At 40.6% G+C, this 26,416-nt stretch overlaps 1 protein-coding gene across 3 annotated transcripts in view; it reads left to right on the top strand.

Moving 5' to 3' along the window:
• ABHD5 (abhydrolase domain containing 5, lysophosphatidic acid acyltransferase) overlaps positions 1-26,416 on the top strand; it is a 45,831-nt gene that overhangs the window by 7,403 nt on the left and 12,012 nt on the right. For all 3 annotated transcript variants that reach the window (XM_024756199.1, XM_024756207.1, XM_024756214.1), the window contains 2 exons: positions 18,379-18,464; positions 21,504-21,876. In XM_024756199.1, the coding sequence (XP_024611967.1) occupies positions 18,379-18,464; positions 21,504-21,876 (459 nt within the window). The remainder of the gene's footprint in view (positions 1-18,378; positions 18,465-21,503; positions 21,877-26,416) is intronic.

The following is a 26,416-nucleotide window of genomic DNA, read 5'->3' as shown; positions in this document are numbered from 1 at the left end:
TCTCTATCTCTAGGTTTTTTTTTTTTTTTTTTTTTTTTTGCGGTACACGGGCCTTTCACTGTTGTGGCCTCTCCCGTTGCGGAGCACAGGCTCCGGACTCACAGGCTCAGCGGCCATGGCTCAAGGGCCCAGCCACTCCGCGGCATGTGGGATCTTCCCAGACCCGGGCACGAACCCGTGTCCCCTGCATCGGCAGGCGGGCTCTCAACCACTACGCCACCAGGGAAGCCCCAACTCTAGGTCTTTAAAAGTCACAGGTTAGGACAGTAATGTTTAAAAATTGTATAAAAATTTCTTAAAAAATAGAAAAAAATAATAGTAAAAAAAGTAAAAATTACAGGTTAGAAATGAAAAATAGTTAAAAGAATGCTAATTAACGTGTTAAAATATACTAGAGGGCCTGTGTTGTCATTGGTCTAATGGTTGTGATAATTTGAATCACTAGTATTATTTATTTAAAATAAAATGGCATATTAGTCACTTAAATTATGATTGTGTGAGACATACTCTATTTTTTTTTTTCTTCCTCTTTTCCAGGATAGGATTTAAGAAGTCATTTCCCAGGAAAGAAGGTCTTTATTTGCCCAAGTGTGTTATCATTTTCAGCTTGGAAGTTTTCAGTCATTCATTGGTTGAGGAATTATTTCAGAGGAATGTGTATATTCATACATCTAATAAATTTGGATATTTATAATAAAATCAAAACCTCATAGTTTCTCTAAATGAGATAGACTACTGTGTGTAGAGTGCTTAGAATAGCTTATATAGAGAGCAGTAATAAACATAGTTTTTCTCTCTTGACAGTACCAGTATAGGGAGGGAGGCCATTTTAAACAAAATTGTAATATAATGAAATCCTCTTTACTTATAACCTAATTAGAAATGTTATTTAAGTGGCCAAGAGTGTGTGGAAATTGACCAGACTTCTGTATATTTTCTTCAGAATACTTTGAAACCTCTTTCAGTGTTTCACAATATTTACAGATTGTGCAAATCAGATTTAGTAATACTATAGATAGTCAGATGCCTTAGAGAACAAAACAGGAATTACTAGCCAATTTACATGTTGATGTCCTAGGATACAAGTGCAATGTTAAAGATATTTTTTTTTAACAAAAGATTACATAGAGAGTTAAGGGAGGACTTCCCTGGTGGCATAGTGTTTAAGAATCTGCCTGCCAGTGCAGGGGACATGGGTTCGATCCCTGGTCCGGGAAGATCCCACATGCCATGGAGCAGCTAAGTCCGTGCACCACAACTACTGAGCCTGCGCTCTAGAGCCCGCGCGCCACAACTGCTGAAGCCCGTGCGCCTAGAGCCATAACTGCTGAAGCCCGTGCGGCTACAGCCCGTGCTCCACAACAAGAGACGCCACCGCAATGAGAAGCCAGTGCATCGCAACAAAGAGTAGCCCCTGCTCGCTGCAACTAGAGAAAGCCTGCGTGCAGCAACAAAGACCCAGCACAGCCAAAAATAAATTAATTAAAAAAAAAAGTTAAGGGAAAAAATATTCAGTTTTATCTCTCAAACTCGGGATACTTAAAATCACATTCTTAAGTTAATAAACTCTGTTAGTATGCTAAGCACATCCTCTTTGGCTTCCTTACAGTTGCCACCTTTAGTGTAGTGTTTTAAAGCTTTTCTTACTCAGAAGTCTACTCACTAAAAAGATTCCTTCTATCTGTTATAGGTTATAAAGCAAGATTATTTAGTTTTTTGATAAGCTGCTTTAGGGCTTAGATCGTCAGCCTTCCTAATGAGATCAGTTCTCAACAAATGGACAGTGTAGAAAACCTTTTGGTGCACGTTGGTAAGCCTTTCTGATGCCATAGGTAGATATAGTTCCTGTAGTGAATGGCTTATCTTTACATTGTGATTGACACTTCTCTTCTGAAGTTAGGGCCTCAGCAATGTATGATGGTGTTTATTGTTGATCTGCTTAAATAAATTAGAGAAGTTAATTTTTGCTTTTCTGTGTATTTTCCAAAGTTCTGAGGAGGCAGCCCTGTATCTTGTTCACTGTATTATGGCCTTGGTAAATTTAATTTTTACTTTGGTTTTTGTGACCTCAGAAGTATGGCTGGATATCTGACAAACTTCAGTCTGTGTCCTTATTTCCAATCTCATGTCCTTAGTTCCAGTCTTCCACACACTAAGCCTAGAAATGCAGAACAACGCTGAATGGCATAGGAGATTTTGTGGAAGAGGCAGAGGGTTTCTTTGAAGATGAGGTCAATTTACCCCAAAGGCAGGAAGTGAGGTTGGATGGGTGTTTTAGAGCAGGGGTCCCCAACACCCGGGCTGTGGACCGGTACCGCACAGCAGGAGGTGAGCGGTGGACCAGTGAGCGAAGTTTCATCTGCTGCTCCTCATTGCTCACATTACCGCCTGAACAGCCCCCCCTCCCACCCGGTCCATGGAAAAATTGTCTTCCACGAAACTGGTCCCTGGTGCCAAAAAGGTTGGGGACTGCTCTTTCAGAGGGTTGAAGCAATAGAGGTTGCAAGCTAAGGTGTGGGAACTCAGTGAACAAAGGGTGATAACCTAAAGGGTGGAAAAGATAGACCCTTGCTTTTCACTCTTTAAAAATGTTCCTTTGAACCTACTATGTGCTAACACTCAGTCCTGTAGAATAATAACTATAAGAAAGAAGTAAAGGCAGTTTATATAAAACATTGTCATCTGGTTAAGGAAAAAACTGATTAGATAGAAACATTATCGTGGCTTAGGGGAGAGGTGTCTTTACAGTTCTGTTAACAGTGAAAATAAAATATTTTACTATGTTTTGTTAAATATAGATTTTTCAGTTTAAATATACTTTAGAAAAGCTCCACTTAAAAAAAAATTATCTACTTTGATGAAAAAGCTGCTGTAAAAACTTGGAGAGTATTGGTGCCTCTTGTGGTTGAAGAGCCCTAATTTTTAATGTAATACAGTAGCCTTGCAAACATAAAAACATTGTTTTGCCCCTTCTCTTTGAGTTAAGCCAATCACTAGGAGGAAAAATGCATAGACAAGACAATCCTATCCTTTGAAAGTTGGTTTTGTGATGAGTGGTAAATAGGTAGAGGTAGGCATGAGTCCTGTATTACCGGCTGATATATCACATTTTAAACTCTAGTGCCTTGTGCATAGTAGGTATTCAGAGACTGAGGTTTTTTTTAATATTATTCTTTTTGAAGACTGAAACAAAGATTGCATTTGTGTTTTCTCTGCCCCAATATGTCTATGATGTAAGTGGGAACAGTAGTAGGTTATAGTTCATTTCACTTTTATTTGTTGTTGTACTGATCTCTGATTCTCTTTGGCCAAGAACTGTGCTATTATTTGAGGGATATTTGTTGAAAAAAATTGACGAGATTGAGTTGTAAGTAACTTCCTGTAGGTACTAGTTCATATATTTGTGGCCGAACATAGACATTGATGACCATGTTGTCAAGGACTTTTTTTATTTTAAGCTCCAAAGATCATGAGATTCTTTCCTTTTAGTTGCCTGTTAAACTGCAGTTTTCAACAATTGAAAAAATTGTTGAATAAATTGAAAATTTCGTTGCTGAAGGCTTGAGTTGTTTTTCCTTGATAATTTGTAAATAGTTTATATATTTACAATAAACTAATAGTAGTAATGTTTTCTATTATCTTGATACCTTGATAATAAGTTACAGGTAACATTTGTCAGAGATGCCTAGAGGTCTTATCTCCCGTTAATTCAGAAGATTTGAAACTGGCAGCAGAGAACATTAGACTAGAGCCTTATTATAATGTAGGCTATTATGGATCTTCTGTTCTATCATTCTTTTTTTATTATTGAGACATAATTGACATATACTTGTTTCAGGGGTATAATATAATGATTTGATATTTTTATATATTGCAAAATGATCATCCCAGTAAGTCTAGTTAACCATGCATAGTTACAGAAATTTTTTCTTGTGATGAGAACTTTTTAGATTTATTTTCTTAGCAACTTTCAGATATGCCGTACAGTATCAACTATAGTCACCATGCTGTACATTACATCCCCATAACTTACTTTATTTGTAACTGGAAGCTCTTACCTTTTGACCCCCTTCACCCATTTTACCCATTTCCACCTCTGGCAACCACCAGTTTGTTTTATCTCTGAGTTTATTGTTGAAAGATTCCACATATAAGTGAGATCATACGGATTTGTCTTTCTCTGCTTATTTCACTTAGCATAATATCCTCTAGGTTCATCCATGTTGTGCAAATGGTAATGTTTCATTCTTTTTTTATGGTTGAATACTATTCCATTATGTATATATTTTGTGTATTATACACATTTTCTTTATCCATTTATTTGTTGATGGACACTTAGGGTTTTTTCCCCTTATCTTGGCCATTGTAAATAATGCTTCAGTGAACATGGAGGGTGCATATATCTTTTCAAGTTACTTTTTTTGTTTTCTTCAGTTAAATACCCAGAAGTGGAATCGCTGGATCCTATGGTAGTTTTATTTTTTGAGGCACCTTCATACTGTTTTCTATAATGACTGCACCATTATACATTTCCAGCAGCAACAGTGTGCAAGGGTTCCCTTTTCTCCATATCCTCTCTATCACTTGTTACTTCTCATCTTTTTGGTAATAGCCATTCTAACCAGTGTAAGGGAATATCTCATTGTGGTTTTAATTTACATTTCCCTGATGTTACCGATGTTGAGCATCTTTTCATGTCTGTTGGCCATCTGTATGTCGTCTTTGGCAAAAAGTCTATTCAAATCCTCTGCCCATTTTTTAATTGGACTTTTTTTTGCTATTGAGTTGTATGAATTCTTTACATATATATATTTTTTTTTTAAATTAATTTATTTTTGGTTGCGTTGGGTCTTCATTGCTGCACTCTGGCTTTCTCTAGTTGTGGCGAGCGGGGAGTACTCTTTGTTGCGGTGTGCGGGCTTCTCATTGCTGTGGCTTCTCTTGTTGCGGATCACAGGGTCTAGGTGCGCGGGCTTCAGTAGTTGTGGCCCATGGGCTCTAGAGCGCAGGCTCAGTAGTTGTGGCACACGGGCTTAGTTGCTGTGCAGCATGTGGGCTCTTCCCACACCAGGGCTCGAACCCATGTCCCCTGCATTGGCAGGCAGATTCTTAACCATTGCGCCACCAGGGAAGCCCATATATTTTGGATATTAACCTCTCATCAAATTTCTGATTTGCAAATATTTCCTCCCATTCAGTAGGTTGCCTTTTCATTTTGTTGATGGTTTCCTTTGCTGTGTAGAAGCTTTTTTTTTTTTTTGCGGTATGCGGGCCTCTCACTGCCGTGGCCTCTCCCGCTGCGGAGTACAGGCTCCGGACGCGCAGGCCCAGCAGCCGCGGCCCACGGGCCCAGCCGCTCCACAGCACGCGGGATCCTCCCGGACTGGGGCACAAACCCGCGTCCCCTGCATCGCCAGGTGGACTCCCAACACTGCGCCACCAGGGAAGCCCTAGAAGCTTTTTAATTTGATGTAGTCCCACTTATTTATTTTTGCTTTTGTTGTCTTTGCATTTGGTGTCAGATTCAAAATATCCTCAAGACCATTGTCAAGTAGCTTACTGTTTTCTTCTAGGAGTTTTATGCTTTCAGGTCTTAGATTCAAGTCAATAATCCATCTTAAGTGTATGATACAAGATAGTGGTTGAGTTTCATTCTTTTTCATGTTGCTCTCCACTTTTCCCAACACCATTGATGAAAGAGACCATCCTTTCCCCATTGAATAGTCCTGGCTCCTTTGTTATAAGTTAATTTATATATGTGTGGGTTTATTTCTGAGCTCTTTTTTCTGTTGCATTGATCTGTGTTTGTGTTTTTATGCCAGCACCATTACTATTTCAATTGCTATAGCTTTGCAATATAGTTTGAAATCAGGAAGTGTTAATCCTCCAGGTTTGTTCTTCTTCCTTAAGACTGCTTTGGCTATTTGGAGTCTTCTGTGGTACCATACAAATTTTAGAATTGTTTGTTCTATTCCTGTGAAAAAATGGCATTGGAATTTTGATAGGGATTGCATTGAATCTGTAGATTGCTTTGTTTAATATGGACATTTTCACAATATTCTAACAATCCATGAGCATGAAATATCTTACCATTTCTTTGTGCCTTCTTCCATTTCTTTCATCAGTGTCTTACAGTTTTCAGTGTACAGGACTTTTAACCTCCTTAGTTAACTTTATTCCTAGTTATTTTATTCTTATTGATGCACTTGTAAATGGGATTGTTTTCTTAATTTCTCTTTCTGATACTTCATTATTAGTGTATAGAAATGTAACAGATTTCTGTATATTGATTTTTGTATCCTGCAACTTTGCTGAATTCGTTTATTAGTTCTAACAGTTTTTTATTTTTATTTTTTGGTGAAGTCTTTATTGTTTCCTATATATTACAGCATGTCATCTGCAAATAGTGGCAGTTCTTCTTTTCCAATTTGGATGCCTTTTATTTCTTTTTTTGCCTAATTGTGCTGGCTAGGACTTCTAATACTATGTTGAATAGAAGTGGCAATAGTGGGCATCCTTGCCTTCCTCCTAATCAATGCTTTCAGGTTTTCGCCATTAACAGTGATGTTGGCTGTGGGCTTGTCATATATGGTCTTTGTTATGTTGAGGTATGTTCCCTCTGTACCAACTTAGTTGAGACTTTTTTTTTTATCATAAATGGATGATGAATTTTGTCAGGTGCCTTTTCTGTATCTATTGAGGTGATCCTATGATTTTTTAAAACATCTTTATTGGAGTATAATTACTTTACAATGTTGTGTTAGTTTCTGTTGTATAACAAAGTGAATCAGCTGTATGTATACATATATACATGTATGCCCTCCCTCTTGCGTCTCCCTCCCACCCTCCCCATCCCACCCCTCTAGGTGGTCACAAAGCACCGAGCTGATCTCCCTGTACTATGCAACTGCTTCCCACTAGCTATCTATTTTACATTTGGTAGTCTGTATATGTCCATACCACTCTCTCACTTTGTGCCAGCTTACCCTTCCCCCTCCCCGTGTCCTGAAGTCCATTGTCTACGTCTGTGTCTTTATTCCTGTCCTGCCCCTAGGTCCTTCAGAACCATTTTTTTTAGATTCCATATATATGTGTTAGCATACGGTATTTGTTTTTCTCTTTCTGACTTACTTCACTCTGTATGACAGACTCTAGGTCCATCCACCTCACTACAAATAACTCAATTTCGTTTCTTCTTATGGCTGAGTAATATTCCACTGTATATATGTGACACATCTTCTTTATCCATTCATCTGCCAGTGGATACTTAGGTTGCTTCCATGTCCTGGCTATTGTAAATAGTGCTGCAGTGAACATTGTGGTATATGTCTCTTTTTGAATTATGGTTTTCTCAGGGTATATGCCCAATAGTAAGATTGCTGGGTCATATGGTAGTTTTATTTTTAGTTTTTTAAGGAACCTCCATACTGTTCTCCATAGTGGCTGTATCAATTTACATTCCCACCAACAGTGCAAGAGGGTTCCCTTTTCTCCACACCCTCTCCAGCATTTATTGTTTGTAGATTTTTTGATGATAGCTATTCTGACTGGGGTGAGGTGTTACCTCACTAAGGTTTTGATTTGCATTTCTCTAATGATTAGTGATGTTGAGCATCCTTTCATGTGTTTGTTGGCAATCTGTATATCTTTTTGGGGGAAATGTGTGTTTAGGTCTTCTGCCCATTTTTGGATTGGGTTGTTTGTTTTTTTAATATTGAGGTGCATGAGATGCTTGTATATTTTGGATTAATCCTTTGTCAGTTGCTTCGTTTGCAAATATTTTCTCCCATTCTGAGGGTTGACTTTTTGTCTTCTTTATGGTTTCCCTTGCTGTGTAGAAGCTTTTAAGTTTCATTAGGTCCTATTTATTTATTTTTGTTTTTATTTCCATTTCTCTAGGAGGTGGGTCAAAAAGGATCGTGCTGTGATATATGTCATAAAGTGTTCTTCCTGTGTTTTCCTCTAAGAGTTTTATAGTATCTGGCCTTTGAGTCTTTCTGTTTTTTTCTTGATGAGTCTGGCTAATGGTTTATCAATTTTGTTTATCTTCTCAAAGATCCAGCTTTTAGTTTTATTGATCTTTGCTATTGTTTTCTTCATGTCTTTTTCATTTATTTCTGATCTGATCTTTATGATTTCCTTCCTTCTGTTAACTTTGGGGTTTTTTTGTTCTTCCTTCTCTGATTGCTTTAGGTTTAAGGTTAGGTTGTTTATTTGAGATTTTTCTTGTTTCTTGAGGTAGGCTTGTATTGCATAATCTTTCCTCGTAGAACTGCTTTTGCTGCATCCCATAGGTTTTGGGTCGTCATGTTTTTGTTGTCATTTGTTTGCAGGTATTTTTTGATTTCCTCTGATTTCTTCTGTGACCTCTTGGTTATTTAGTGGCATATTGTTTAACCTCCATGTGTTTTTACTTTTTACAGTTTTTTTCTCATAATATCTAGTCTCATAGCATTGTGGTCAGAAAATATACTTGATATGATTTCAGTTTTCTTAAATTTACCGAGGCTTGATTTGTGACCCAACATATGATCTATCCTGGAGAATGTTCCATGAGCACTTGAGAAGAAAGTGTATTTTATTGTTTTGGGGTGGAATGTCCTATAAATACCAATTAAGTCCATCTGGTCTAATGTGTCATTTGAAGCTTGTGTTTGTCTATTTTCATTTTGGATGATTTGTCCATTGGTGGAAGTGGGGTGTTAAAGTCGATATCCCCTTTTATGGCTGTTATTGTGTTACTGTGGTTGTGTTACTGTTGATTTCCCCTTTTATGGCTGTTAGCATTTGCCTTATGTATTGAGGTGCTCGTATCTTGGGTGCATAAATATTTACAATTGTTATATCTTCTTCTTGGATTGACCCCTTGATCATTAGATAGTGTTCTTCTTTGTCTCTTGTAATAGTCTTTATTTTAAAGTCTATTTTGTCTGATATGAGAATTGCTACTCCAGCTTTCTTTTGATTTCCATTTGCATGGAGTATCTTTCTCCATCTGCTCACTTTCAGTCTGTATGTGTCCCTAGGTCTGAAGTGGGTCTCTTTTAGACAGCATATATATGGGTCTTATTTTTGCATCCATTCAGCCAGTCTGTATCTTTTGGTTGGAGCACTTAGTCCATTTACATTTAAGGTCATTATCGATATGTATGTTCCTGTTACCATTTTCTTAATTGTTGTGGGCTTGTTTTTGTAGGTCTTTTCCTTCTTGTGTTTCTTGCCTAGAGAAGTTCCTTTAGCATTTGTTGTAAAACTGGTTTGGTGGTGCTGAATTACCTTAACTTTTGCTTGTCTGTAAAGGTTTTGATTTCTCCATCGAATCTGAATGAGATCTGTGCTGGGTAGAGTAATCTGGGTTGTAGGTTTTTCCCTTTCATCACTTTAAATATGTCCTGCCAGTCCCTTCTGGCTTGCAGAGGTTCTGCTGAAAGATCAGCTGTTAACCTTATGGGGATTCCCTTGTATGTTATTTGTTGCTTTTCCCTTGCTGCTTTTAATATTTTTTCTTTGTGTTTAATTTTTGATAGTTTGATTAATATGTGTCTTGGCGTGTTTCTCCTTGGATTTATCCTGTATGGGACTCTCTATGCTTCCTGGACTTGATTGACCATTTCCTTTACCATGTTAGGGAAGTTTTCAACTGTAATCTCATCAAATATTTTCTCAAGCCCTTTCTTTTTCTCTTCTTCTTCTGCAACCCCTCTAATTTGAATATTGGTGTGTTTAATGTTGTCCTAAAGGTCTCTATGACTGTCCTCAATTCTTTTCAGTCTTTTTCCTTTATTCTGCTCTGCAGCAGTTATTTCCACTGTTTTATCTTCCAGGTCACTTCTCTGTTTTCTGCCTCAGTTATTCTGCTATTAATTCCTTCTAGAGAATTTTAAATTTCATTTATTGTGTTGTTCATCATTGTTTGTTTGCTCTTTAGCTCTTCTAGGTCCTTGTTAAATGTTTCTTGTATTTGCTCCATTTTCTTCCCAAGATGTTGGATCATCTTTACTGTCCTTACTCTGAATTCTTTTTCAGGTAGACTACCTATTTCCTCTTCATTTGTTTGGTCTGGTGAGTTTTTGCCTTGCTCCTTCATCTGCTGCATATTTCTCTTTCTTCTCATTTTGTTTAACTTACTGTGTTTGGGGTCTCCTTTTCACAGCCTACAGGTTCATAGTTCCCGTTGTTTTTGGTGTCTGTCCACAGTGGGTGAGGTTGGTTCAGTGGCTTGTGTAGGCTTCCTGGGGGAGGGGACTGGTGCCTGTGTTTTGGTGGTTGGGGCTGGATCTTGTCTTTCTGGTGGGCAGGGCCATGTCTGGTGGTGTGTTTTGGGGTGTCTGTGAACTTAGTATGACTTTAGGCAGTCTCTCTGCTGATGTGTGGAGTTGTGTTCCTGTTTTGCTAGTTGTTTGGCATGGGGTGTCCAGCACTGGAGATTGCTGGCCGTTGGGTGGAGCTGGGTCTTAGCGTTGAGACAGAGTCTCTGGGAGAGCTCTCGCTGATTGATATTATGTGGGGCCAGGAGATATCTGGTGGTCTTCTGGACTCAGCTCTCCCACCTTGGAGGCTCATGCCTGACATCCGGGTGAAGCACCGAGACCCTGCCAGCCACACAGCTCAGAAGAAAAGGAAGAAAAAAAAGAAAAAAGAAAGAAAATAAATAGTAAAATAAAAAAATAAGAGACAGCAACCAAACCAATAAACAAATCCACCAATGATAACAAGCACTAAAACTTAAACCAAGATAAACATAAAAATCAGAAACAAATCAGTTGCAGAAAGCAAACCCCAAGTCTACAGTTGCTCCCAAAGTCCACCAGCTCTGTTTTAGGAATATTTGTTGTCTATTCAGGTATTCCACAGCTGCAGGGTTCATCAAGTTGTTTGTGGGGTTTTATCTGCTAACCCTGAGGCTGCACGGAGAAATTACCCTTTCTCTTCTTTTTTGCTCAGCTTCTGGGGTCAGCTTTGGTTTTCGCCCTGCCTCTGTGTGTAGGTCGCCCTCAGGCATCTATTCCCTGCCCAGACTGGAGGGGGTTAAAGTAGCGGCTGATAAGGGCTCTCTTGCTCACTCAGATCAGGGAGAGGGAGGGGTACGGTAGTCATAATTGGAATGTGGGGTGAGCCCTGTGGCGGCAGAGGCTAGCATGACATTGCAACAGCCTGAGGTGCACCGTGTGTTCTCCTGGGGAAGTTGTCCCTGGATCTTGGGACCCTGGCAGTGGTGTGCTGCACAGGCTCCCGGGGGTGTGTGGGTAGTGACCTGCGCTGGCACACAGGATTTTTGGTGGCAGCAGCAGCATTAGCATTTCATGCCTGTATCTGGGATATGAGCAGATAGCTGTGGCTGGCGCCCATCTCAGGAGCTCATTTAGGCGGTGCTCTGCCTTCTGTGGGCACATGGGGAAGGAATCCCCTCTCCTCACACACCCCCAAAACAGTGGTCTCTTCCCTCCTTGGCAGGTCCAGACTTTTCCCCAGACTCTCTCCTGTCTCGCTGTGGCACCCTAGCCCCTTCAGGCTGTGTTCACACAGCCAACCCCAGTCCTCTCCCTGGGATCTGACCTCCAAAGCCCAAGCCTCAGCTCCCAGCCCCCACTTGCCCTGGCGGGTAAGCAGACAAGCGTCTCAGGTTGGTGAGTGCTGGTCGGCACTGATCCTCTCTGTGGGAATCTCTCCTCTTTGCCCTCTGCACCCCTGTTGCTGCACTCTCCTTTGTGACTCCGAAGCTTCCCTCCCACCCACCCCCCATCTCTGCCAGTGAAGGGGCTTCCTAGTGTGTGGAAACTTTTCCTCCTTCACAGCTCCTTCCCAGAGGTGCAGGTCCGTCCCTATTCTTTTCTCTCTGTTTTTTTCTTTTTTCTTTTGCACTACTCAGGTAAATGGGGATTTTCTTGCCTTTTGGGAAGTCTGAAGTCTCCTGCCAGCGCTCAGTAGGTGTTCTGTAGGAGTTGTTCCACATGTGTAGGTGTATTTTTGATGTATTTGTGGGGAGGAAGGTGATCTCCATGTCTTACTCCTCCACCTTCTTGAAGGTCTCTCTTGATCATACGATTTTTATCCTTCATTTTATTCATGTGGTATATCACATTGATTTGCGATTGTTGAACCATTCTTGTATCTTTGGAATAAACTCCACTTGATAGTGGTATGTGATCCTTTTAATATACGTATTGTTGAATCCAGTTGGCTTACATTTTGTTGAGGATTTTTACATCTATGTTCATCAGTGATATTGACCTGTAATTTTCTTTTTTGTGTGGTGTCCTTGTCTATTTTGGTATTGAGAAATGCTGGCCTTGTAAAACGAGTTTGGAAGTGTTGCTCCTTTTCTGTTATTTGGCATAGTTTGAGAGGGATTGGTATTAATTCTTCTTTGAATGTTTGGTAGAATTCACCAGTGAAGTTGTCTGGTCTCTTACTTTTCTTTGTAGGGAGTTTTAAAATTACTGATTCAATCTCTTTACTAGTAATCATTCTGTTTAAATTTTCTGTTTCTTCATGATTCAGTCTTGGAAGGTTGTATGTTTCTAGGAATTTATCCATTTCTTCTCAGTTGTCCAATTTGTTGGCATATAATTTTTCATAGTAGCTCTCTTATTATTATTTGTATTTCTGTGCTGTCAGTTGTAATGCTTCCTTTTTCATTTTTGATTTTGAGTGAGTCTGGCTAAAGGTTTGTCAGTTTTATCTTTTCAAAGAACCAAATCTTAGTTTCACTCATCTTTTCTATTGTTGTTTTAGTCTCTGTTTCACTTATTTTTTCTCTTTGTTATTTTCTTCCTTCTACTAACTTTGGGCCTTGTTTCTTCCTTTTCTAGTTCCTTGAGGTGTACAGTTACGTTGTTTACTTGAGATTTTTCTTGAGGTATAAAGTTAGGTTGTTTACTTGATTTAGCTACTTTTGCCTTTTAATCTTTTTTTAAAAATAAATTTATTTGTTGGTTTTTTTAAAATTTATTTTTGGCTGTGTTGAGTCTTCGTTGCTGCATGCGGGCTTCCTCTAGTTGTGGTGAGTGGGGGATACTCTTTGTTGCGGTGCGTGGGCTTTTCATTGTGGTACGTGGGCTTCTCATTGCGGTGGCTTCTCTTGTTGTGGAGCATGGGGCTGTAGGTGTGCGGGCTACAGTTATCTGTGGCACATGGTCTCAGTAGTTGTGGCTCATGGTCTCAGTAGTTGTGGCTCGCGGGTTGTAGAGTGCAGGCTCAGTAGATGTGGCGCACGGGCTTATTTGCTCCGCGGCATTTGGAATCTTCCTGGACCAGGGCTCAAACCGTGTTCCCTGCATTGGCAGGTGGATTCTTAACCACTGTCCCACCAGGGAAGTCCCTTGTGTTTTAATCTTCGTACTAGTTTTAGTAGTGGTTAGTGCACTACCTTTATGTATATTTACCTTTACCAGTGAGATTTATACTTTGATATGTTTTCTGGTTAGTAATTAGTGCTGTTTTTTTTCAGCTTAAAGAAATCCCTTTAACATTTCTTGTAAGGCTGGTTTAGTAGTGATGAACTCCTTTAGCTTTTGCTTGTATGGAAAACTCTACCTCTTATTTAGTTCTGAATAACTTTGCTGGTTAAAGTGTTATTGGTTCGAAATTTTTTTTCTTTCATGACTTTAAATATATCATGCCACTCCCTTCTGTCCTGCAGTTTCTGCTGAAAAATCAACCGAGAGACTTATGAGGTACCTTATGAATAATAAATTATTTTTCTTTTTCTGCTTTTAAGATTCTCTCCTTGTTTTTAACTTCTGGCATTTTAATTATAATGTGTCTTAGTGTGGGTCTCTTTAGGTTCATCTTATTTGTAACTCTCTGGGCTTCCTGGATCTGGATGTCTTTTTCTTTTCCCAGGTTAGGCAAGTTTTCAGCCCTTATTTCTTAAAATAAGTTTTTTGCCCTTTTCTCTCTCTCTTCTTTTTCTGGGACTCCTAAAGTGTGACTATTACTCAGCTTGATGTTTTCTTATAAGTCCCTTATGGTATCTTTATTTTTTTTTTTTATCATTCTTTTTTCTTTTTCCTGCTCTGTTTGGGTGATTTCCTCTGCCCTGTCTTGGGTTCATTGATCCTTTTTTTTCTGCTTTATCTAGTCTGATGTTGAACTCACCTAGTGTTTTGTTTTGTTTGTTTGTTTGGCTACACTGTGTGGCTTTTGGGATCTTAGTTCCCTGCACAGGGATTGAACCCAGGCCCCTGCAGTGAGAGTGCCAAGTCCTAACCACTGAACTGCCAGGGAATTCCCACATCTAGTGTATTTTTTAGTTCATATTTTTGAGTTCCGTGATTTCTGTGTGGAACTCTCTTGTATTTTCTGTCTCTGTGTCAAAATTCTCACCATGTTTATTCTCCCAAGTTCAGTGAGCATCTTTACGACCATTACTTTGAACTCTTTATCAGGTAAATTACTTATCTTTGTTACATTAGCGTTTTTTTTCTTTTTTCCTGGGGTTTTATCATGTTCTTTTGTTTGGAACACATTCCTCTGTTTCTTCATTTTGCTTGATTCTCTGTTGGTTTCTGTGCAATAGATGAAAAACAACCACTTCTCCTAGTCTTAAAGGGTTGACCATAGGAGATAAACCTTATTGTTTAACCCTGCCCTAGCTCTTCGTGTCTTTCAAACCTTTGTGATTGTCCAAGAAGCTTATTTTATTTTGACTGGTTCCCAGTAGAGGATGTGCCAAGGCCAGTGTCCCAAAGGGGAGGATCTCAGTCAGCACCTAGGTTCAGGCTGAATGGAAGCCAAAACCTTACGTATCAGTTTCTAAATGATGCAAATATGTATATATATATATTGCTGTGGGACCACAACCGTAAGCCTTGCTGGCCTCCAGGTTTGGAGGCGTTGCTTGGGCAGCAGTCGCACAAATCAGGGCTCCAGAGGAGTACACAAGCTCCTTTCTGGGAGATATTGGTGAGCTATAGCAAGGCAGAGGGTGAGTGCAAAATGGCATCTCCCAGCCTCTGTTCCATGAAAGCACCTCTGTAGTCGTTAATGTGTGCCAAACCAGAAACCTGCTTCTAAGGCCAAAACTCCTGGACAAATAAATGGGCCACTTTCTCAGAGAGACTAGGGATGTGTTTCTGTCAACTGTCTGTGTGGTGTCCTGAGAGTGGCAGTCTGCCAAGAACTGTCTCTCTGATTGTTACAGTCCCATGGGACCCAGGAACACAAGCCCCTCTGACTGCCAGAGCCAGGTGATCAAGGGGTGTCCTCTGGGTAGCAAACATAAAATGGCAGAGGGGGAGCAGGAAGATGGTGTCCACCAGTCTCCATCCCTGGAGAGCATCCCAGCAGGCCCCTGCTCCTTCGGCCATTGCTTTAAAATTAGGAAATTAGTCTCTTTCACGTAAAGCCCGGGTGATTTCGAAAGGCTGCTTCTGTGCTGGGCCCTGGTGCAGGTGAGTCTGCACACAAGCCCTTTAAGAGCCATTCCTCGATTTGCCACACCCCATGTGTTTCAGGGGCTTGAGCTCCATTGGTCTTCAAAGCCAGACATTTTGGGGGCTCATCTTTCAGCTGCCAGTCTTAAAAATCGGGGTGCCCAATGTGGGTTATGAGCCCTTTGCTCCTCGGGGAGAAGCTCTGGGTTTTGAGTTCCCTCCCGACTGTGGGTCGCTGCACCAGGGTGGGGTTTATCGTGAGATTGTGTCTCAGCCTTTCACACCTGCTTCGATGTGGTGTCTCTCTGGTTTGGGTGATGTGGAGGGCCTTGCTCTGCCAGTTTTTAGGTTATTGTCAGAGGAAATTGTTGACTGTGTAGCTGTAGATTTCAGTGTGAGTGTGGAGGAGGTGAGATCAGGATCTTCCATCTTGAACTGGAACCCTGACATTCTTTTATTCACATAATATCTCCATAGTATAACCCACATGCCATGAAAACCTGACCAAATACATCTGCTTATAGTCCTGTCCTTTAATCCTGTGTTTGTGTGTACGTGCATACATACATACATATATACATGCTTACTTATGGACCTTACTAGGAAGTTTTTATATCTGAAGATAAAGAGACAAGAAGAAAGTTGACTAGCAGATAAAAAGGAAAAATTTATATATATGAGAAAAAATGTGAGTTACAGTGCTTTTCATCACCTTCCTAAATTGTTCATTCTGTTGATTACCCTTTTCTTGACTGATCTTTTTGCGTTGACATTTGTTTGTCTTGTTTTGGGGGGGTTTCAGGCCCACATCTTGCCCATATCCTGTCACCTAATAAAGAACTAGTGGAACTGTAAGTGCTCTCTGCCTATAGAAATGAACCTCATTTGCCTTCCTCCATCCGCTTCTTGTATTTCTTTTGACCAAGGCCTTCATTTCACACACACAGTTACCAGGCACTCACGTGGCCATAAGCCGGTTAGTGTGTTTGGCACTGGCAATATACGAATGACTTTTAACGTGGGTTTAACTGTGCTCAGAGTGCAGTAGGGCAGATAAATAGTAGACAAGTAACCACAGCAATAGTAACTATACCTGTAACAAGGGCCAGAGGACTGACTAATCACCTGTGCTCTTGGCATCAGGATCAGGGACAGTATCTCAGAAAAGACAAGGTATTCTGGGCAGAGGGAAAAGCCATAGAGGCATAAAATAACATGAAATTTTGGGAGTTACAAGGTATTGAAAAAGTACAATGTGGGGCTTTCCTGGTGGTGCAGTGGTTGGGAGTCCGCCTGCCAATGCAGGGGATGTAAAAAAAAAAAAAAAAAAAGTACAATGTGAAAAGACAAGATGGGGCGAAGTAACCTGTGGATAGATTGTAAAGCATCTTCTGTGCAGATTTGAGGAATGTGATTTTATTCTGACAACTCCTCAGACATTTTAAGGAAGGTAGTCACCTGAGAAAAAAAGTGTTTTGAAGTCACTCAGAATTCAGGTCACATCTCTGCTTATGTCACTTACTAGCTGAATACTCTTGGGCCTGCATTTCTGAACCTCAGTGTTCACATCTGTGAAATGGGTGTAGCTTGGACTGAGAGTACCTTGGTTTGTGAGTGACTTAATCATTCAGCAAACATTATTTATTGAGCGCCTGTTATACATAATGCCCAGAGAAATTTTACAGGGAAGGGAAATGCAGTAGGATGAGCCTACAAACCTTAGAAAAGGTAGATGCTGTATCAACCCACTCAGAACTTAGCACATTTCTCTATTCACAGCTATTCTTTTTTTTTTTTTTTTTTTTGTGGTATGCGGGCCTCTCACTGCTGTGGCCTCTCCCGTTGCGGAGCACAGGCTCCGGACGCACAGGCTCAGCGGCCATGGCTCACGGGCACAGCCACTCGGCGGCATGTGGGATCTTCCCGGACTGGGGCACGAACCCGTGTCCCCTGCATCGGCAGGCGGACTCTCAACCACTACACCACCAGGGAAGCCCCCTGTTTTATTTTTAAATATTCCTCATCTTCTTGTCTCCATCCCTGTTGCCAAAGCCTTCGTTCTGGCTCTTACCTCTCATCTGGACTCTGCAGTAGTTGGTTTCTTTTCTTCTTTAATTCATTTTCTCTTTGATGAGAAAGTTCTCACTTTAAGTGATACTGGCCATATGCTGAGTGCTTGCTAACTGTCAGATGACTGCTAATGCCCTGCATTATCTCAGATTGTTAGGATATGCCTGGGGTCTGCTGCTAGACCAGAAGTTGAAGGCTCACCCTCTCCTTGGTTGGCTAAGAGCAAAGTGTGTCAGTTCCAGCCTCCCTATGCCTTTTGTCTCCTCTTGCGCAAGGCCTGCTTCCTTGTTGTCTTTGTTTCGCTGTCTTCTGCCAGATGCCTGGGGCCTTCTTATCATCTACTGTTTGCTGGAATCCAAAGCTTTTAAAAGTTAACCGTTCATGCTAGGTAGATTGGACATGGGCCCATCCTCTGCATTTGTATTAGGGATGTGTTTTACACTTAACCATGAGATTTGAAGCTTTAAAAAAAATCTCATATTTTAATAAGATGTCTCTTCTCTCAGCCCTCACAGTAGGTATATTTTGTACTTGCTGTGAACCTGCCATTGAAATGATCGTACTCATGGTCTTTAACTTTTTTGTACTTCCACCCTGATAAGAAACTGTCTTGCAGTGGGGTGGTGGAATGCCTTTTTGTCTTTTCTTGTTCTGCCCATTTTTAGTCTGTGCTTGATTATGTGGAATCTTACTATCCATGAAGGTAAGATGGACTTGGAGATCTACTTGTAGGTTCTCAGGTTGAAGGTATCTGTATCCCAGTACTTTATCACAATGCTTTGTACCTATTAGGTGAATTTGTCACATACAGATAGTTTCCTCATCACACGGACAGTATACTTTCTATTCTGCTTTTCTTCTCCCTATGTAACAGTTGGGAGTTGAGAAGAGCATTAACTCACTTATTTGTATTTTGTTTTTGATGCTCCAGGTCAGGATGGCTAACTGGTTGGCTTCCCACATGGTGTCCTTCGTCAACATCACACCTTAAAGAAGCTGAAGAGAAAATTTTAAAATGTAAGGTTTTCTTCTTATAAGTTAACTGACCCATTTACTAAAATAGGTCCAATATAAAGCATCGCCTTGAAACTGAAGATCAGATTCTGTTGTGTGTTAGTTGTTGGCAAAAGAACTTTTTTTTCCTTTTACATGTCATCAGTAAGTACGTAAATGTGGGAAGAAGTCAAGGGTTCTCAAACTTTTTGGTCTTGAGTCCCTTTTATACTCTTAAATTAGGAAGTACCCCAAGGAACTTTGTTTAGAGGTTATAGCTATCAATATTTACTGTATTAAAAATTAAAACTGAGGGCTTCCCTGGTGGTGCAGTGGTTGGGAGTCCGCCTGCCGTTGCAGGGGACACGGGTTTGTGCCCCGGTCAGGGAGGATCCCACATGCCAGGGAGCGGCTGTGCCCGTGAGCCATGGCCGCTGAGCCTGCGCGTCCGGAGCCTGTGCTCCGCAACGGGAGAGGCCGCAGCAGTGAGAGGCCCGCATACTGCCAAAAAAAAAAAAAGAAAAAAAAAAATTAAAGCTGAATAATTCAAAATATGTCAACTTATTAATTTATTTTAAAACAATAGTAATAAACCCATTGCAGGTTAAAATAAATAACATGTTTTCTAAAAATAACTGCTTTCTAAACAAATGTAGTGAAAAGAGTAACATTGTTTACAAGTTTACACCTCTTTAATATCTAGCTTAATGTAAGGCAGCTGGATTCTCATATCTGCTTCTGCATTCAGACTGTTGGTAGTCACTTATCATGTGACCTCTGGAAAACTCCACTGTATACCCATCAGAGAATGAGAGTGGAAAAGGCAAATAAAGTCTTAGATTGTTATGAAAATAGTTTTGACCTCGTGAGACCTCCTGAAAGGATCTGTGGCTCACCAGAGGTCCGCAGACTGCTCTGAGAGCAGGCTGTAGGTATCGCAGAGCAAGTAGCCTTGTCTAGTAGAACACATACTGGACTACATCCAGGTAACCTGTTCTAGGCCCAGGGCTGCAGTCCAGGGGTTACAGCGTCTTGGGCAAGTTCCTTTTCTCACCTTCCTAGTTTTTGCCCATAAGAGGAGTGGGCGGGGTGATCCTTAGTCTAGTATTCTAGGATTCTTTATGTCTACATTTATAGTAGTGCGGAAACCTTTATCTTTTTTGTTTCTTGTGAGCACTGAAATTTACCCACACTTGTACTGTCAAAGTGTTCCCATATATCTGTGGGTATACTTTCAAGTAATGGTGTTTACTGTGAAATTTTGTTTAGAGGAAGAGCTTACGTGGTGCAGTGCACCTACATGATTATTATGTATATTTGTGCATATACTTGTCCACACCTGTTTTTCATACTCTCTGCCACAAATGAATTTTGTTTGTGCATTTGAATGATTCAGGAGTAAGTGACCATAACTGGATATATCCAAAGAAGGGGACAATTAGCCATCTTATATGGATTTTTAACATGCAAATGGATTTCTACTCTGTATGGTTGGGTAATCTTGTTCTCTACAAAGCTGGCAAAGTTGTCATTGTGATTTACTAAAAGAAAAAATTCTTGTCAAGAGATAAAAAAAAAGGGTGCTAGATACTCAATTCATGTGTTTAACAGACATACTGATTTCCTACTGCTGGGTTCTAGGGATGCAAATAGGAGTGAGAATTGGCCCCTGCTTTAATATCAGACATAGAAGCAAGCAACTAACACAGTGGGGTGAGCTCTCTCATAGAGGTCACAGATCGTTTTTATGGGAATGCGCAGACATCTATGTTCAGAATGTGGTTTGGCTTGGCACTAGTACCGGATCACCTCCTTTTCTAAACTGGTGTCATTTCCACTCACTCTGGGCTCTGTTAATATTCTGAACAAATGCTGGGTTTCCCCTCTGCCACTATGTGGGTACAAAACTGGAGATTATTTGGTTAAAGGGCAGAAACTCCCGGTTCTCTGTGTTTGTCCACTGCAGATGTATATGCACAAATAATTAAGATATATCTAAAGTGTAGCTATTCAGTTGATAATTTAATGTAAAAGAATTTGAAATTAGTTTCATCTTTAGTCAGTTTTGGGGGGAGATTTAAAGTATTTAGTCCTGTAGCATTGAGGGCAAGAAAGATTTTTTATCTACAAAATTGTGATTATTTGCTTCCTCTAGAGAGATTGTTGGATACGAACTCAGACTACCTGGCACCTCATGCTGAGGAGTTCCTGCCATCTTTTTCTACTAAACATTATGATGACTTAAGATTTCAGTCATGTGTTTAATACATGTTAATTCTTCCCTAAATTCATGATGATGTTTTAGGAAAAAAATGTTTCTTTTGAGTCTGAGTTCAATGTTCAATGCTTAATCTTCAAGTGTTCTACACATACAAGGTAGTATTCTATTGTCTGTAAAGCTAGAGACTTTAAAATAATGGATTCAGCAGCCACTAAGTTCCACTCCAGTACCCTCAACTGATAGATATGGAAAGAAGTCCAAAGAGCTGACATGACTTGCCAGAAAACCTAGGCCACAGTTGCTTGAGACTTGTCTGAGATAGATCTTACCACCAAGATGTAAAATATGGTAATTAAGAAATACTTGCTTTGGGACTTCCCTGGTGGTGCAGTGGTTAAGAATCCGCCTGCCAGTGCAGGAGACATGGGTTTGAGTCCTGGTCCGGGAAGCTCCCACGTGCTGCTGAGCAACTAAGTGTGTGCACCACAACTACTGAGCCTGCACCCTAGAGCCTGTGAGCCACAACTACTGAGCCTGCATGCCACAACTACTGAAGCCCGCTCACCTAGAGCCCATGCTCTGCAGCAAGAGAAGCCACTGCAATGAGAAGCCTGTGCACCACAATGAAGAAATAAACAAACAAATAAATAAAATTAAAGAAAAAAAGAATTGCTTCAATAAAATGTGCACTTTTTTTTTTTAGGGCTGATATAATAAAGACTAAACTCATATAAATGAATACCAGATGGTTTCTAGATTATTAATTTCTGATTGCTCTGAGAATACTCCCCTTCTCAGAAGTAGTGACACTAAGCAGAATTTCTCTTTTATGTTTCCATTAGGTGTCCCCTGCACATACAAAAAAGGACCTGTTCGTATATCTAATGGAAATAAAATATGGACACTGAAGCTTTCTCATAATATTTCAAATATGACTCCACTTGTCCTCCTCCATGGTTTTGGAGGAGGTCTTGGACTCTGGGCACTGAATTTTGGAGATCTTTGCACCAATAGACCTGTCTATGCTTTTGACCTGCTGGGCTTTGGACGAAGTAGCAGACCCAGATTTGACAGTGATGCAGAAGAAGTAGAGAATCAGTTTGTGGAATCCATTGAAGAGTGGAGATGTGCATTAGGATTGGACAAAATGATTTTGCTTGGACACAACCTGGGTGGGTTCCTGGCTGCTGCCTACTCACTGAAGTACCCATCAAGGTAAGTGATGGTGACAAAAGAGAGGCACCCAAGCGCTGGTTTCCAGTTCCCCTCTTTGGTGGTTGTTGGTGTCTGAACCTTATAAGACAGTCATTGTCTTAAAGGACCCTGTAGACTGAATAGCCACAACTGATGGCCAATTTAGTAGCAGAAATAGTGTTGTCAGGTTTTCCTATTACATATGCTACACATTGGTAGGAGGCTTGTGAAAGGACTTTCTATTTGTTAGAATGTACACAATTTAAGCCATGAGTAAAAACTGTTGTGTTGTTACTGTTTACAGTTATTATTATCATTAGACCTATGGATCCAGCAGGCTTTTCCTAACCTTTTCCAGGTTTTAGTAAGCTGCAATAGAAAACCAGAGGTTAGAAATTAGAAGACGTAGGTGCTAGTGCTATCTTTATGGCTTAGAGCAAATCACTTAATCTCTAAATTTTAGTTTCCACATCTCTAAGCTACAGAAAATACACCTGCATAGAATATCTTTTAGCTTTTTTTATTATTATACTGTGCCCTAACCTTTATTGCTATAGAATTTTTTTCTGAGTCATTGAATTAATGAGTGTTTACTTCAGAATCTTTGTAACATCTCTTCCTTTCTTTTTTTTTTTTTTGCGGTACGCGGGCCTCTCAATGCTGTGGCCTCTCCCGTTGCGGAGCACAGGCTCCGGACGCGCAGACTCAGCGGCCATGGCTCACGGGCCCTGCCACTCCGCGGCATGTGGGATCTTCCCGGACTGGGGCACGAACCCGCGTCCCCTGCATTGGCAGGCAGACTCTCAACCACTGCGCCACCAGGGCAGCCCTCTCTTCCTTTCTTTACCTTATTTTCTTATGCTATTTCCTATTATTTATGTTGCTAATCTGGGGGGAGGTCACAAAATCATATTTTGTATGATTAGTAAGTATAGACCAGATGATACCGCAGTGTAGCACACAGTATAGGAAGGTGGCAGTTAACCTCTAGGGTTCTCCTTCCCCCTAGCTTTTTTCCTATGTTGCTTTTCAGAATGGCTTTCCTTGGAGCACTTCTCTTTTACCGGAGAAGAAAGAGATCAATGAATAAGAATGTCTCTGTTCTTATAGAGACATCATTTCCTTTGCTGCAGACGTCCTCACTGCTCTGTAATGGTCCCCATTTGTGTTAATTTCTTACCTTACAGAGACTTTTTGTGCTTGATCCTGACTAAGCAAATTCATCTAGATTTCCATAGAAGATCAGATGTTATGGTTAATAGAACAGTTCAGCAGACTCACAGATCCAAATGTAGTTAAACACAATTGACTGCTACCAATGTAAGTGTTCATAATTATAGCAAGCCTCATAGTGAGTGAGATTTAGCATTAGCTGTCTCTTCAAGTTGCACTCCTACTAAGCAGTTGGGTGGTTGTCAGGGTCGCCATCTGCGTGATCTGAGAGGTTTTACCTGAGCCAGAAAAGCTGCTTGGTGGCATACACATATTTTCTCTGGTGCAGCGGAGTGGTCTGTTTTATCCTGTAAGTAACTACCTACTCTAAATGTCACTTATCCAACTTTAACTTGATCCAGGTACCTTTTTAAAAAACTTTTTTTAGAGCTGTTTGAGAGGGAGGTACAGAGATTTCCCATGTAATCCTTGTTCCTACACATGCATAGCCTCCCCTACAAGGACCATTTTTATTATGCTGTCATGAGATTAAATCTTTGCGTTTCAGAAAGATTTTGGTGGGGTGGGGTGAGAGGAGAGGATAAAATGGTCTAATAGAGACCAAATGAGGTTCAGTTAATTTCCTTCACTCACTGTGCTTCTTTTCTTATCTCTTCTCTCTTTTTTCTCAAGTGGACTTTGAGAATATGACTTTTTTCTTTGCCTCCTCAGGTATGATAGATATAATCTGTACTTTTTTTTTCTCCTAAGTAAAACCACAGCTCTTTAATTTCTATTGTTTCTATGCATGGAGGAAAAAACCACAAAGACAACACTTTTTTTGACTTGTTGGGACTTATGTCCCAATCCATACCTATTTCTGCCCTTAATCTTTTATGGGCAGCCCCATTCTTTCATTCTTTGTTTATTTTTATAGGACAGTTTGAGGAGAAGCGTGAAAATGCCTAGTTTAATGTACTTGTTTAGGAATGATTCTAATAATAGAAAATAAATAAAAACTAATTTTTTCCAATTTTTGGTACATTAGGTCAACCTGTGTGCTTCATCTCTTTGAGCAGCAGAGTGCCTCTGTCCATAAAAGTTGTTCTATAGCCTAACTTGTGGCAGTGATCCCATATTTCCCCCAGATTCTTGATATTGATTAAAAACTGAGTATTCAGCAATTGTGATTCTTTATGTAAAAGTACCTGGATGAGTCCTTCATTGAAGTAAACAGGTTGGTTCTGTTTAAATAATGTTGAGTGACTTTGTGTGCTTGTAAGGCTTACAGTGCATTGGGGGAAAAGACACAAATAACCCCATGAGTAGCATGACAGCTCTGAGAAATCTGGATGAATATCTGACCCAGTCTCAGGTCCATTATGGTATCCTAAAGAAGTGTAATTCGAGCTGAGGCGGAGGTCTCAAAGGGATGTAGCAGGAGAGCATTCTAGGTAGTAGGGAAAACAATTGCAAAGGTCCTGTTCTAGGGGGACATCTGGGCCATTCTGGAAAGGCTGGTGGGTGGGCAGAGAAGTTATGAACTGATTAATGGATAACTCCAAATGGAGGCACAAACCTCACGTTCCTTCCCCTAAAATGACCTTAGTTCATCTCCGTTCTCTTACCATGATGTGTGATAATTAGAGATGTTTTCTGTAATTTTACTTGTAGATTAATATGCTGCATTAATTAAACAGGAACACTGTGTGAGGTGTCTTGGGCTGCCACTCTGTAAACTCTTCATCAAGCAGTGTCTGATCACCTTAAGGGGGGAACAAAGGGAATAGAGGAAACCAGCAACAATAGCCAAAGATACCGTCTCCTTTCTTTCATTTGTGTACTCAGTGTTTCCTTTTCATTTTCCTTTTCATTCTGGCCCCTGCTGTTCAGGATCCCATACAGAGACTATCTGTATTTTATAGGTATTTGTTATAAACTAAGGAAAAGGACACTATGAAAACTTTTATTAACTTAGAAAGTGTTTAGCAAAGAGATCCATTCCAAGTCACAACAGTATAGGTTACAACTGGTCTTCTCCACTAAAAGGTTTTCAGATCATCTTGCTTTTGACCTTGCCTGGCTCTGTCTCCTGTCTCCAGACTATGTGGAGCTGGGCTGAGCATTTCTTATCAGCCCGTCTTGAGAAGAAAGACTGTTCTACTTGACTCGAAGTTAGAGGTATTTAAGTTTATTGTTCTGTGCCCCATCCTCCCCTCAGTGGCTTGGAACCAATGGGAACTATCTGGGGCTAACTTCTTTATGAGAATGCCTCATTTGTGCACTGACTCGAGTTCTTTCTGGTCCTTTTTCTTGTTCCTTAGTAGGTCCTGTAAACTCCTTTATACATTTTGGTTCTGGGTCTGGTCATTCCTGTTGTTGTATTATTTCTGGCTGGTAGCTGACTTTAAGTCTTGTGAAAGTCAGGTCTCCATAGACTTGTTAGCATTTAGACTCAGCTGTCCCAGAATGTTGGAGCAGGTGTTACCTACTTCTTTGCCCTGTAGGCTGTAATCTGCTCACCATCTTCAAACTCAAGACCTACTGTAATGACTAACCTGGAGAAGAATGCTTCATTATGTTTCTATAGTGATGAGCTCTTCTTGTGTTCCTGCTTTGCTGGTTCTTTGTTTTTCCTGTAGTTTGCATTAGCCTCTGATTCTTTTTTTTTTCCTCTTTCTTTTTTTTAGGGGAGGGGGTCTTCGTTGCTGTGCGCAGGCTTTCTCTAGTTGTGGTGAGCGGGGGCTACTCTTCATTGTGGTGCACGGGCTTCTCATTGCAGTGGCTTCTCTTGTTGTGGAGCACGGGCTCTAGGCACGTGGGCTTCAGTAATTGTGGCATGAAGGCTCAGTAGTTGGGGCTCACGGGCTCTAGAGTGCAGACTCAGTAGTTGTGGTGCACAGGCTCAGTTGCTCCGTGGCATGTGGGATCTTCCCGGGCTTCCAGGGCTTGAACCTGTGTCCCCTGCATTGGCAGGTGGATTCTTAACCACTGCATCACCAGGGAGGTCCCCAGCCTCTGATTCTTGATAAAGATGTCTGATAGGATGACTCACATGCTGTCTGGCTAGACCCGCTCCTTAAGCCTAGATGTGAACTAACAATCCCATCAGGCTATCCTCTGTGGGATATTAGAGGGTCGAGTCTGGATTAGTATATGAGTTTGGATATACATTAAAACTAAATAACGCCTAGCAAATGAGGAGATAATCTTCTTACTAGAGAAGCAGGTGAGAAGATAGCCTGGGAACTTGGTCTGGTGCAGGATTATAAGGAGTGTGAGCCAAAGCCTGTGATAAAGCTTTTCTGAAGAATAAAAAAAGTTAAATTACTCATTCCTTACATGGTCCCAGCCACTGTCTTCCCATGCTTCTAGAATGAATTATTCTCTAGTAATCTTCCTGTATTTG

The sequence above is a fragment of the Neophocaena asiaeorientalis genome, unplaced genomic scaffold, assembly GCF_003031525.2.
Source record: "Neophocaena asiaeorientalis asiaeorientalis breed wild unplaced genomic scaffold, Neophocaena_asiaeorientalis_V1.1 scaffold265, whole genome shotgun sequence".
Lineage (NCBI taxonomy): Eukaryota > Metazoa > Chordata > Mammalia > Artiodactyla > Phocoenidae > Neophocaena > Neophocaena asiaeorientalis.
Note: the sequence above shows the minus strand (reverse complement) of the source record. Positions and strands in the feature narration are given on the sequence as shown.